Source organism: Crinia signifera, chromosome 9, assembly GCF_055691185.1.
Source record: "Crinia signifera chromosome 9, ASM5569118v1, whole genome shotgun sequence".
In the NCBI taxonomy this organism is placed as follows: Eukaryota; Metazoa; Chordata; class Amphibia; order Anura; family Myobatrachidae; genus Crinia; species Crinia signifera.
In genome coordinates this window covers 117903431-117915590 of record NC_139225.1, presented here as the reverse complement: position 1 = coordinate 117915590, position 12160 = coordinate 117903431, and the positions used below count along the sequence as shown (strand labels likewise).

The following is a 12160-nucleotide window of genomic DNA, read 5'->3' as shown; positions in this document are numbered from 1 at the left end:
GTGGCCTCCATCATCCGTAAATGAAAGAAGTTTAGAACCACCAGGACTCTCCCTCGAGCTGGCCGGCCATCTAAAACTAAGCGGACGGTGAAGAAGGGCCCTAGTCAGGAAGGTGACCAAGATCCCAATGGTCACTCTGTCAGAGCTACAGCACTCTTCTGTGGAGAGAGGTGAACCTCCCAAGAGGACAACCATCTCTGAAGCAATCCACCAATCAGGCCTGTATGATAGAGTGACCAGACAGAAGCCACTCCTTGGTAAAAAGCACATGGCAGCCTGCATGGTCTTTGTCAAAATGCACCAATGCGAATCAACAAGCCAGTACCACCCCTACAGTGGCATGGTGGTGGCAGAATCATGCTGTGGGGATGTTTTTCAGCGACAGGAACTAGGAGACTAGTCCAGATAGAGGGAAAGATGAATGCAGCAATGTACAGAGACATCTTGGATGAAAACCTGCTCCAGAGCGCTCTTAACCTTAGACTGGGGTGACTGTTAATCGTTCAGAAGGACAGCGACCCTAAGCACACAGCCAAGATATCAAAGCAGTGGCTTCAGGACAACTCTGTGAATGTCCTTGAGTGGCCCAGCCAGAGCCCAGACTTGAATGCAATTAGACATCTCTGGAGACTGACGCTTACCATCCAACCTGATGGAACTTGGGAGGTGTTGCAAAGAAGAATGGCCGAAACTGCCCAAAGAGAGGTGTGCCAAGCTTTTGGTATCATTTAAAAAGACTTGAGACTGTAATTGCTGCCAAAGGTGCATCAACTAAAGTATTGAATAAAAAGACTGAATACTTATGTACATGTAAATTTCTTATTTTATTATTTTTTAATAAAATTAACAAAAATCTCCCAAAACCCTTTTTCCCCCGTTGTCATTATGGGGGTATTGTGTGTAGAATTTGGGAGGCAAAAATATATTTATTCCATTTAGGAATAAAGCAGTAACATGACAAAATGTGGAAAATGTGACGCACTGTGAATACTTTCCAGATGCACTGTATATAATTGGTTGCTGCCTTAAAAGGCACACCTATACCTTGGGGACATCTAGTAACCAATCCGTTAAGTATACGTTTGGGGAGTGGGATCAAATAAATCACCAAATCTTTGCTGCTGCATTGTAAAATCAACACCATGCACAAATATAATCCATGGAGTGCTCAATAATTAGACTAAAGGCACTTCTAGTAAATTTCTTACAAACCTGTTACACATACCAGGACATAATTAGCTGTCATCTAGTTATCATTAATCCATTTAATGAGATAAATAATCAACATTCCATAAGACAACATTAAGGAGCCACGTGTAAATAAGTACTTTCTTACTGCTTACACACTTTTAAAGAAGGTATTTGGGCTAGGTGCTACATAAATCGATGCACTTACGGAATCTAGAATAATGAAGTGCTACCACCACTATAGAACAGCAGAATTAGGGGCAGATCAGGTTTATGTAAACATGCCAAGGATAGTCCCAGCTATAAGAGATCTCTCCAGGATGCAATTTCTGATGCTCACCAGTCTGAAACAGATTATAAAAGGCAATTTCCAAACAATGTAAAGACATTCTACAGTGAGAAATTTACAAATGGAGAAAGCCAAATGCAATTGCCAATCTTCCAGTGTGTGGGCGTGCCAGACTATCTGGTGCTCTCAGAAATCGGGTGTGGTCTGATCTCCCGGATGTCAGTAGTCAGACATTGGGATCCTGACTGTTGGTACTCAGTGGGGTGAGCGCAGAGAAGACCATTGCAGGCTCAGTGGCTTGCCACTGGTTTTATTCTCCCTCTATAGGTGTCCTGGACCCCCACGTGGAAGAAGAGCCACTGTAATTCGGGATCTAGACAGTCAGGCGTTTAATTACGACATCGGTCTACTGACCGACGGGAGGTCACCCGGGATCCCAGGAATGATGGAAAGCCAAGGAAAATGTCCCACTCACTCTCTCTGCTCCCTGGGTCATCTGCCTGACCCACCCCTTTAGTTCTTTTCTGTCTGACCAACCCCTTTAGTTCTTTTCTGTCTGACCCAACCCTTTAGCTCTCACAAGCAAAAAGCTGTTTCCTCATGTGCTTTTCCTTCCTTCACTTATACCATCACCTACTACCCATTGCCTGCAACTGCTCCTGGCCCTTTGGCTTCTGCCACCCTGCTGCTTATCAGAGTATTAGAACTGCTGATGCACAAATGTTTATTAACCATGTCCATCATCTGCATTTTTTCTGTACTGCAAATAAAGGCTAATAATCAGTGGGTTTTATTTTCCCTGTTGTATATTTCATTAAATAACAAGGTAGAACATGATATGGGTTGTAACAGATATACTACACTACCACTAAAGAGCAGTTTTCCGTAAAACTCCCTCTCCCCATATCTCCCCTTGTAGCTGTGCCAGTTTGGTTAAATCATCGTTAAAAAAGGCAGAAGAAATGCAGGCACTCCGGCTTATTCGCCCCTTGGTATTTGGTGGAGGAGCCCAGGAAAACCAGCTGCATTGGGCCCTTCTATGACACAGTACAACTGTAACAATCAAAAAGGTATTTAATAAGTTGCTGATTGTTGTCCAATGAGAAGAAGCATCAGTCACAATGTATCTCTCTGCCTTATTAATGCTGTTATTGCAACTTTGTTTTTATATGTTAGAAGACAAAATTACATGTAATGGTTCTTTTTTTTTTTTTTTTTTTAAATCATTCTGAAACGTTTTTTCCCCCAGTGTGGCATCTAACAATCCGATATACACACACACACACACACACACACACACACACACACACCTAATGCCAGATACAAGGACACTGCCTACCATCAGCTGCTTACAAACAAACACACACACACACACACACACACAGCCGCTAGAAACTTCTACTTTAATGCTGTGTACACTCGGGGGCGATAGGGGCTGAAATCGCTGGGAATATGGTCGCTGAGCGACCATTTTGCCAGTTATTGGAGTGTGCACCAGCGATAAATAGCTGAACATGCTCCTCCGACCAGCGACATCCCCTGCCTCTTCACCCAGCAGTGTTTAAATTTTCATCTGCGACCATCTCTGGTCGCAGATGAAAACGGGACACGGAGCAATAATATTGCTGAGCAATATATTGCTAGCAATATATTGCCAGCGATCATATTGCCCCGTGTGTACGCACCTTATGAGAGACTGGTACTAACTTATTCTTGTGATTAAAGTAAAGGCTTCTCAGCCAAGAACAGTGCTCACAATTCAGAGAAATTAAACTGGGTCATAACCAGGACAGAAAGAGATATTATAAATGTACATGGCCCCAAGCCGGAACGCTTCACAAAAAAAAAAAAAAAATCAGGTCATGGACGCTGAAAAACATGAAAGGCATCATGTACATTGTTGGGAGGTTTGTGTCACAGAAATCCTCTAATAAACAGTCACAAAGACAAAAGACACTGACTTGGATCCTTAAACATAAGCCTAGAATAGTGTTGTTAAAGGACTATTCATGTTCAATAGTAATTATACAGCACCAGTGAAGTGTACATTGCAACTTGGTATGAAGTGGAGCCAATTATGAGGATGGCAATTTTTACAACATGAATAATTCTCTCCTTTGTCAAAAATACAAACTCCACTTCCACCATCCCAGTTTCTTCCTACTATAGTGTACAGGTAACAAGCCGGCATAAGGAAACAGTATATAACCGTTACCCCTGGACATTTGTGTTATTACATCCACGTCACACAAATGGTGATGTCTTGCACACTGTCAAACAGCCTTGTTTGTTGCTAGTGCCACTAACCCTTTGAGTGCCAAGTTCATGTGTCAAAACAGGTGTTTAAACTGCCAGGCAAACATTTGTATTCGTCATAATGATCTGTAAGGTTTACCTAATACAGGAAATCTAACATCTCTTTTTTCTCTTTTTTTTTAACACACATTTTTTTGTTTGAATTTATATAACAAAGGTGAGCAACGCTGGCATTTTTAGTGGATATTTTGCACATTTCTCACAGAGATTTGGCACTCAAAGGGTTAAAACCATAGCAGGCCTCAAATCGTGGGTCCTGGACTGGACTTTATAAAAAAAAAAAAAAAAAAAAACACAAAAAGGCTATATACCTGGCTGTATGCTCAGATACACTATTTATAAGGGGAACGGTACTTGTGAGTTATCCGGGGGCGTCCGATTTTTAAATCGGGTCGGATCGGGACATCGCATCGCATCGCATGCGACCATCGGATGCGATGCGATGCGATGACCCGATTTTTCCATAGGAATCAATGTTAAAATGGACTGAGTCCATTTTAACATGGAATTCAATGGGAAAAAGGGTCCTTTTCATACCCCTACTATCCAAGTGGGCATGGAGTTGGATATAAACCTGTGGCGAGCGTAGCGAGCCACCGAGCCCGAAGCGTGGCGAGCGTAGCGAGCCCCGCGAGGGGACACGGAATACCGTCCCCTCGCGGGGCTCGCTTCGCTCGCCACGCTTCGGGCTCGGTGGCTCGCTACGCTCGCCACAGGTTTATATCCAACTCCATGCCCACTTGGATAGTAGGGGTATGAAAAGGACCCCTTTTTCCATAAGAATCATTTTAACATTGATTCCTATGGAAAAATCGGGTCATCGCATCCGATGGTCGCATGCGATGCGATGCGATGCGATGCGATATCGCATCGCATCGCATCTGATTGTATGCCTTAACTTAAGGCATACAATCAAAAAATCGGACGCCCGGATAACTCACAAGTACCAGGGGAACTTATATATTTTTTTAGCATAAAGCTGTCGAGCCCTTTCAGGGAAAGAACAGCATTAGTGCTCGGTGACACAGTTGGCAGCTGTGCACTACACAAGTACAGTAACTGCATCACCTGTGCCAGGCAGCAAATATTTTATATCGGATACATTTAATAGTTGACTTGAGGCCCTGAGTATCAAATAGGCAGGCAGACAGCACTTAAAGGGTTAAATAATAACCCCCAGTGCAGGCCATCTGCTTACATTTTATGAAAAGGTTTATTTGTTATGGACAATATGACAGCAAAGAATCCATGCTAGAAAGAAGCCTTTCTGTGCAGAAGGTATACAAAGAACCCTGTATAGCATCCATGTTAACCCCTGTTACAGGCACCTTAAACTGATTCCTGTTGCCATAACAATTTCAGGAGTCCTTGATGATGTAAATCTTTAAGGGTATTTTATAAAGCACACAGTGGTTTCTTGAAAAAGTCATTGACCATTTCAGATGGGAAGGACAATAAAAATGAGGCAATTTTCTTCCTTTTGTCCTAGTGCGGTGGTGAAGGTCCTCATCATGAAAGGGCCCAAAGCTAAGTCAGGAAGTCCACGGAGAGGGGAGATGGAGAAATGGAGGAGGCATAAGAGAGGCTGGCAGAAGCTTTAGACACATGAGATCAAGAACGTGGTTGCTTTAATGTCACTGTAGAAAAAGGACTCTAGCTAATGATAACCATGTCCTTTGTATCTCATAATGGTAGAAGAGCCAGTCATAAAAAAGATCAATAACACAAATTAGCAAATGAGTTTGCGTATTAAAAAAAATAAATAAAATAAATTGACATATTTTAGCAATTAGCCCAAACTTTTCGGTTTTACAGGGTACAATGGGTATAGACTGCAACCGGAAGCACACTTTTGTCATGTATAAACTACATACACACACATGCTATGCATTACACACACATGTATGGAGGTATAGGATCCGCCAGCCTCACCACGTCTTCTAAATCATGAGTCAACATGATTTATGAAGCTTTATTGGCACAGGACACAAACTGGACACATCGTTGGTCAAACATTAGAAGTTATGGTTTGCCAAAAACACACAAAACCCATAAACAGAAATGCATTATAGCGTCCACCTTACACAGACTGAAACACCAAGAGCTGTTGTTCAGGGAAACTTACAAAGACCACTATTGTTAAGGCTGGACCTGTTTTCAATGTAGAATACCCAATAGCATAGGCAAACATATAGGCAAGATTTAAGTGTATACACAATAGCAATAGAGATTTGATCACACATTTAAAGGGTAAAAAAAATAAATGCACAAGTGGGATTTGTTTTCTCTCAAATATCTGCAGTTTGCTACATTTTTATCTGGAACTTTAATCTTCAAAATGCTAGCGGTGCCTTTTAGCATAGAGGGTATTCTCATGAATGAAAGCCCGCCTTAGGTTTCCTTATGTCTCTCACTTACATGTATGCTGGAGAAAGTAGCGATGACCTGGAGGTTTTAAGCACGGGAACGGGGAATTTCCAGATAGCAGGAGAGCTGGTTTTCCATTTCAATGGCATGTTGTCAGCACGGTACTACAATAACAGTAAACAGCGTTTCCATAACAGACTACCAACTAGGACTTCCATCCCACACACTGACATCGCAGGGGCTGCTGCTGCTGCTGCTGATCTGCACACAAGCAAATGACTCTGCCAATGCCCTCAAACCGATGCTTCCAATCTGTAAAATAGGGTTGCCAGGCATCGCCTTTTAAATCCTCCTGTCCCCTAAAGCGATATGATGAGTCTATCGTTCTACCTCAACAATAGTGCCACCTCGTTAGGGAAGCGTTGACTGCAGTGGATAGTAGGGAGAGGGGAGAATGGGAAAGCAGGAGAAAAAAAAAAAAAAACAGAAAAACTGCACTGCACACAGCAGTACAATGCAGCGTTATTTCTGTGCAGCTACAATTATCACATGCAAATAATAATCGGATTTCTAATGGATTTCTGCTTAGGACCACTGCAGCACTTTTATTAAGCACATAAAAGCTTTAGCTGGATGCCTTATCCGGTACAGAGGGTGGGAGAAGGGGGATTTGCATAAAACAAAACATACCTACTCAGAATACACTTGTCATCCTCTGAACAATCTTCCTTTGAGCTGCAACAATACAAATGGGATATAATTCTCAGCATAGCCTTAGGCCAGGGCTAGTTGAGTGATCAGTGGCTAAATTCAGCAGCCTGTCTTCCTCTGGAGCTAGCTCTGGTCAAACAATGCAAGAGTGCCATAATGAAGGGGGAAGAAGACAACAACGAAAAAAAAATAGCAGTCCATTTAATCCTTCATTGGGACGGAAACATGCAAAGATGAAGGGCTGTACATTTCTGCATAGTGTACAGCTGTGATGGCTCTCATTTCCCTAGTCTTTTGCCATATGCTGAAAAAGCAGAATCTTCTATGGCTAACATGCTGTCGGATTCTGGGATATCTCTGTCTCCTGCAGTAGAGAAGCGTGCTCCTAATAGCAGTCCTTGTAGGGACGTTATCAACAATCTAATTGAATGCTCACCCCTCCTCCTGTACAGATCAGGAATTGCCTAAAGTACTGACAGGGAAGCCAGGCGTGCAGGTGTCCATACGGGGGCCACTCTGCAGGTCTCTGCGCTGTTTGCTGACCTCCAGAGGCTGCCGAGTAACAGTAGATGTTAAAACCAGTAGCAGCGGATAAACAGCAGTTCAGACTTCATCAGGAAGGGACGGTGTGTGCCAGCTAATCGGCAAACAAAAGACCCCCAGATTAATTACATTAGCTCTCGTGCCTGTTCTGCGCTGCAAGCCGTCTTCACCGAGACGTTTATAATATTTCGTTATATTAAAGGTAGTGAAGACATCTGCTGTGATTTTATGAATAGGCAGGTCTTCCAGCTCTAATAAACGGGAACTCCATTCAAATAACCATTAATCTAGGTAGTATATTTGTCAATATGAATGTGCTGGGCATGTTATGGTTAAAGTTAAAATAAATAAACTAATTTAAAAAAAAAAAATAAAAAAAAAAACTGTAATAATCTTGCCGGCTGCTCTCAGGCACCTACACTAATATCGCAGTCATAAGAACAAATTAACATGAGTGACTCAGACACATAAAAAAAATGTAAATGAGCCAATTTACATGGGATTTTCATAGAATTTCTTGGATATTCAGTAGCAGTTTTAATATAGTTCCATATTAAAGCTTGGGAAATGATTTTGGTCTCCGAGCATGTGCACTAAAGGACAATGGACTTCCCACTCTACAGTATATCATGGGGCTGTTATTAGGAGTCACAGAGGATTCACTGAGCATGCAATATCCACGTGGCTGTGGGCAGACTGCCTCCATGCAGCTCATGGAAATCTTCGGTGACTTCCAATATTAATCGTTATTTAAAAAAGGAGGGGAATGTTTCCCTGAATGTATACATATATTAAAGCCACAGTGTGAAACAGAAAGAAGCACGGTCATAGCAACTATTTGTCAAAAGTACCAGAATGCCCCCAGGTCATTATACACATCTGCTATTAAGAACTTCCTGCTGAAAATCAGCGATGGATAGGTGCAGGCAGGTTCTGGCTGATAAATCGGCAGTGTGTAGGTAGTCCATAGGTCGACATGGTCAAACAGTCTACCCATTTAAAAAAAAAAAATAGATGCAAGTTTTCAGGTTTTTTTTTCCATTTTTCACACTATCTTCCACGTCAACTACAATAGAGAACGCTTGACATGTTGACAGGCATCAACATGATCAAGATGTGAAAAACGATGTTGACCTTTTCATGTGTCGGCGTTTTGACTGTTTATATAATAATCCACACCCAACACAAATATAGGTGATGTGGACCGGACACTGGATACCGGAGTCCTTTCTGCACTCCAGTCAAGTACCACCAACAGATCAAGTGTGGTGTAGTCAGTAATTGCCCCAATCTGCTTTCACAGAAATCCTCTGAACCTGGCGTATTGGGAAAACTTGAGGGTTGATAACGGATATACTCCTGCCCTGCACACCAAAGGGACAAATCCATAGAGGAAGCTGTCCTGTAACAAGGACTACACATTGCTGTTCTAAATGTTCAATGGAAAGGGTTGAAACATGAAAAGGTGCCCCAATAGTTGACATATAGATGTGAAAGCTGTGTGTTTCCAATACAGACGTGCATAATTCTTCTACAGTCAAAGGGCAAGTGATCAGATCAGAGAGGAAATAGAGTACACACAATCCAGTTCTCCCCAGGTATTATAGAATGTAATAAAAGCTAGCCTGTTACTGGAGGATCTAAAGTACACTGCAGCTGCATACCGGTAATCGCAGGAAAACAAAAGGTTATGCTAATGATTCATAAATTAGGAGTTCCAATTGCCGGTAAGCAAGTAAATGTTGAATATTACACATACATACACATATATATATACACACACACACACACACACACACACACACCTTCTATTATAGACACATGTGTATAGAAAACCTAAACTAAATTAGGGAGTGGGTGTCGGGTCATTTGAATATATTTAAAAAGTATGTAAATCATGCAGTTAGCACAGGTAATCCATACATGCTACAGAAAAGCATCATTACTAACAGCCTTTACACCAAGCTAGACATGCAATTAAGACAGCAGTTGCTTCAAGCAGTGTAAAGCACCACCTAGAGGAGACCATATGAAAGCTCAATCAGCCCAATAGTGCCATTCACAAATGCATAATCTAAAAGCAACCAAAAAAGCCATCAGCCCTAAATATTTGATACAAGGTTGTAAAAAAAGACTCACACTAAAGAACAATGAAGAGGGGGAAATAACTCTGGGCACTGTGTTCAGTTACACAATTTGATTGTATGTTGAACGTTTCGTGAAGTTCAAAAAAAAAACCTCACCTTTTTCGTAGTTTCCGAGCATGTAAGAGTATAAACACTTTTTTAAATAAACATTTGAAAAGTTATTATTAATAAGAGATTAGTGGGGAGGTTTTAAAAAAAACTATATTATATGTTTACAGTACATTATATATTTTTGTGTGTGTTTTCACATGCTTATTCCAGCATCCCTATTTTTAATGTTCAGAAAAAGTAATACAGATGAGTATCCCGTATCCGAATATCCGTTATCTGAATTGTTCCGAAAACCATACATTACAGAAAGTGAAATTTATTTATTTATTTTTGTTGCTAAAAACTCACTGGGGACATTTGTAACAGCACTGCTGAGGACATGATATGTAACTGGCACTATATATGTACAAGAAAGTGATTGTTTGGCATTCAAATTCAATATCTGAGATAGTACACAAACTTTGTTTCATGTTTTAAAACCTTGTTTTTTGAACAAATAAAATATATTTGTGTGCATTTCATGTGTTTATACAGCATAAATGCAAGATACTAAATATTAAAATATTCCAAAATACAGAATAATCCATTATCCAAAATTCTCCTGGTCCCGAACATTTTGGATACGGGGTACTCAACCTGTAATTGTATATACTGTAGCACCCTATACCTGCTGCCGAATCCCCGCCGCCTGCACACCAGGTCCCCGTGTTGCCTTCACGCCGTGTCTCCCGCTTCCTACACACCTCATCAACTATGTACAATTCCCAGCCAGGGGGAGCTGGCGCCGGCTGCCACCCACTCTCCAGTTTCATCCCCAGAGGCTGCGCCCTCCCGTCCCCTGCATGGTCTCCTGGTGAGTCCACTGTCCCTTTTATCTAACCCCCCCCCAAAAGCTTCCGCTAGACCTCAGACTTCCACCACCGAAGGGTTTAGCATTTGTGCACGGCGAAACGCGTTGAGCCATTGCATTCCTGTTCCAGCACACCATTGGAGAGTATTCCATCGCACACCTTCTTCAATTAAAAACCGTTGGAGATCAGATGACATCCGAACCAGTTTTCATACCACCATCTTGGATCCCAAAAACAACTGCAGCCACCAAGCCAGGTATTTGCCATACCTTAAAGACTGCACCACTATACCACCTCACTATTGTGTGATATCTGGGAATCCACCACTGGGAAATCACCGGGACTTCCTTTCCAAACAAGGACATTTTCATATTATATGGTAATTATATACCCACCGGTGTTGATCGGGATGCAAAAATTCTCTATAACACTGAATGCTAGCTGGAAAACCTTACTCATCAATATATTAGTTATTGATTTTTTACATTATTTTTAGAATTATTCCATGGGAATTCTCATATAAAAATGTATTTATGATAAAATTATCTTTAATATTTATTTTTCATTAAGTATATTACGATATTGTAATAAATTCTTTTCAGAAAAAACCCTAGTGCTGTATCATATATATTTATTCTTGTTGCTACACCCCTGACTGATCTGAAAATAGCTAGCAGGAACTAAAGCATGGTATAATGGGGGGTTATTCTGATTTCATTTCTAGCATATGCGCATGTACAGATGCCTGGAGCGGGCATGGCGAACTGCCTGTTTGCTGCCCCGCTGGCTCCTAGCAGTGCGGGCGGGGGGGGGGGGGGCAGAGCACATGGGAACGCCCAGCGTTTCAAGGGCATTCCCATGGAAATGGTCTGGTGGCGCGGGGGCAGATGTCAGCTGCCTGCCCACTTCCTGCACACGGTGCGCGTAGATGTGAGACACCAGAGAGGTGTCTCAGATGTGCGAGCGCTGTAGAAATCATTCGATGTTCAGCAACCATCGAATGATTTCCTCTGCTTATGCTAAACATCCATTCTCACGCATGCAGGGGATTTTGGCACGCACTGTCCCTCTTTAGTTTTCCTGGCTCCTACACTTTCATCCTGGCTCCTAGATTTTAACGACATTTGTCAAGCCCTGCTTGTGACATAACCATCTACTTTTGTGTGATAAGGAGCATAATTATAGAAACCATGTTCTCCTTTATTTTGGTTTGCAAACAGGTCATACAAGTTAGTTACAGTGAGATACTAGTATAAAACTTCGCTCATCCTAAAAAGTTTCCACTTTAAAAACGAATAATGCAGAATAAGCAAGAAACGTCACAGAGTGTATGGAAATCTTCAGAACAGGATAAATGTAGAAAAGGCCCTACCGGCAGCTAAAGAGTTTTATTAAGGTGTGTTCACAGCATCTGTAAAGGAATGTGCAGATACTGTGGGAGATGCTGACCTGTTGTAAGCAGCCAGGTTATGCGAAGCTGGCAGGACATAAGTAGGCAGTGAAGGCAACAGGGGGGAGTAAGATCATGGAAAGAACAGGTTCTCCCTGACAGCACAGATTAAGGAGAAGAAGCACCTGCTACACGAATGCAGGAAAACCATTGTGCAAACACAACTATACAGGAACAAAGCATGTTCAAAGGCTGTCCTCATCTTAGTACTGGTGGGTATGGATCATTGGACAGACAGAAACTAGGT

General features: G+C 41.9%; 1 protein-coding gene across 6 annotated transcripts in view; it reads right to left on the bottom strand.

The window, feature by feature from the left end:
- Positions 1 to 12160, bottom strand: part of LOC146035887 (kelch-like protein 13) — a 65908-nt gene that overhangs the window by 39751 nt on the left and 13997 nt on the right. Inside the window, exons 1-2 of one of the 6 annotated variants that reach the window (XM_083159580.1) lie at positions 6851 to 7593; positions 6212 to 6324 (exon numbers count right to left, since the gene is read on the bottom strand). The exons of 1 other annotated variant lie outside the window; for it this stretch is intronic. In XM_083159580.1, the coding sequence (XP_083015706.1) occupies positions 6212 to 6309 (98 nt within the window). In that variant the 5' untranslated portion in view covers positions 6310 to 6324; positions 6851 to 7593. Of the gene's footprint in view, positions 1 to 6211; positions 6608 to 6850; positions 7594 to 12160 lie in introns of those variants that run through there. 4 more of the 6 variants (XM_083159582.1, XM_083159583.1, XM_083159585.1 and 1 more) reach the window with 4 other exon arrangements.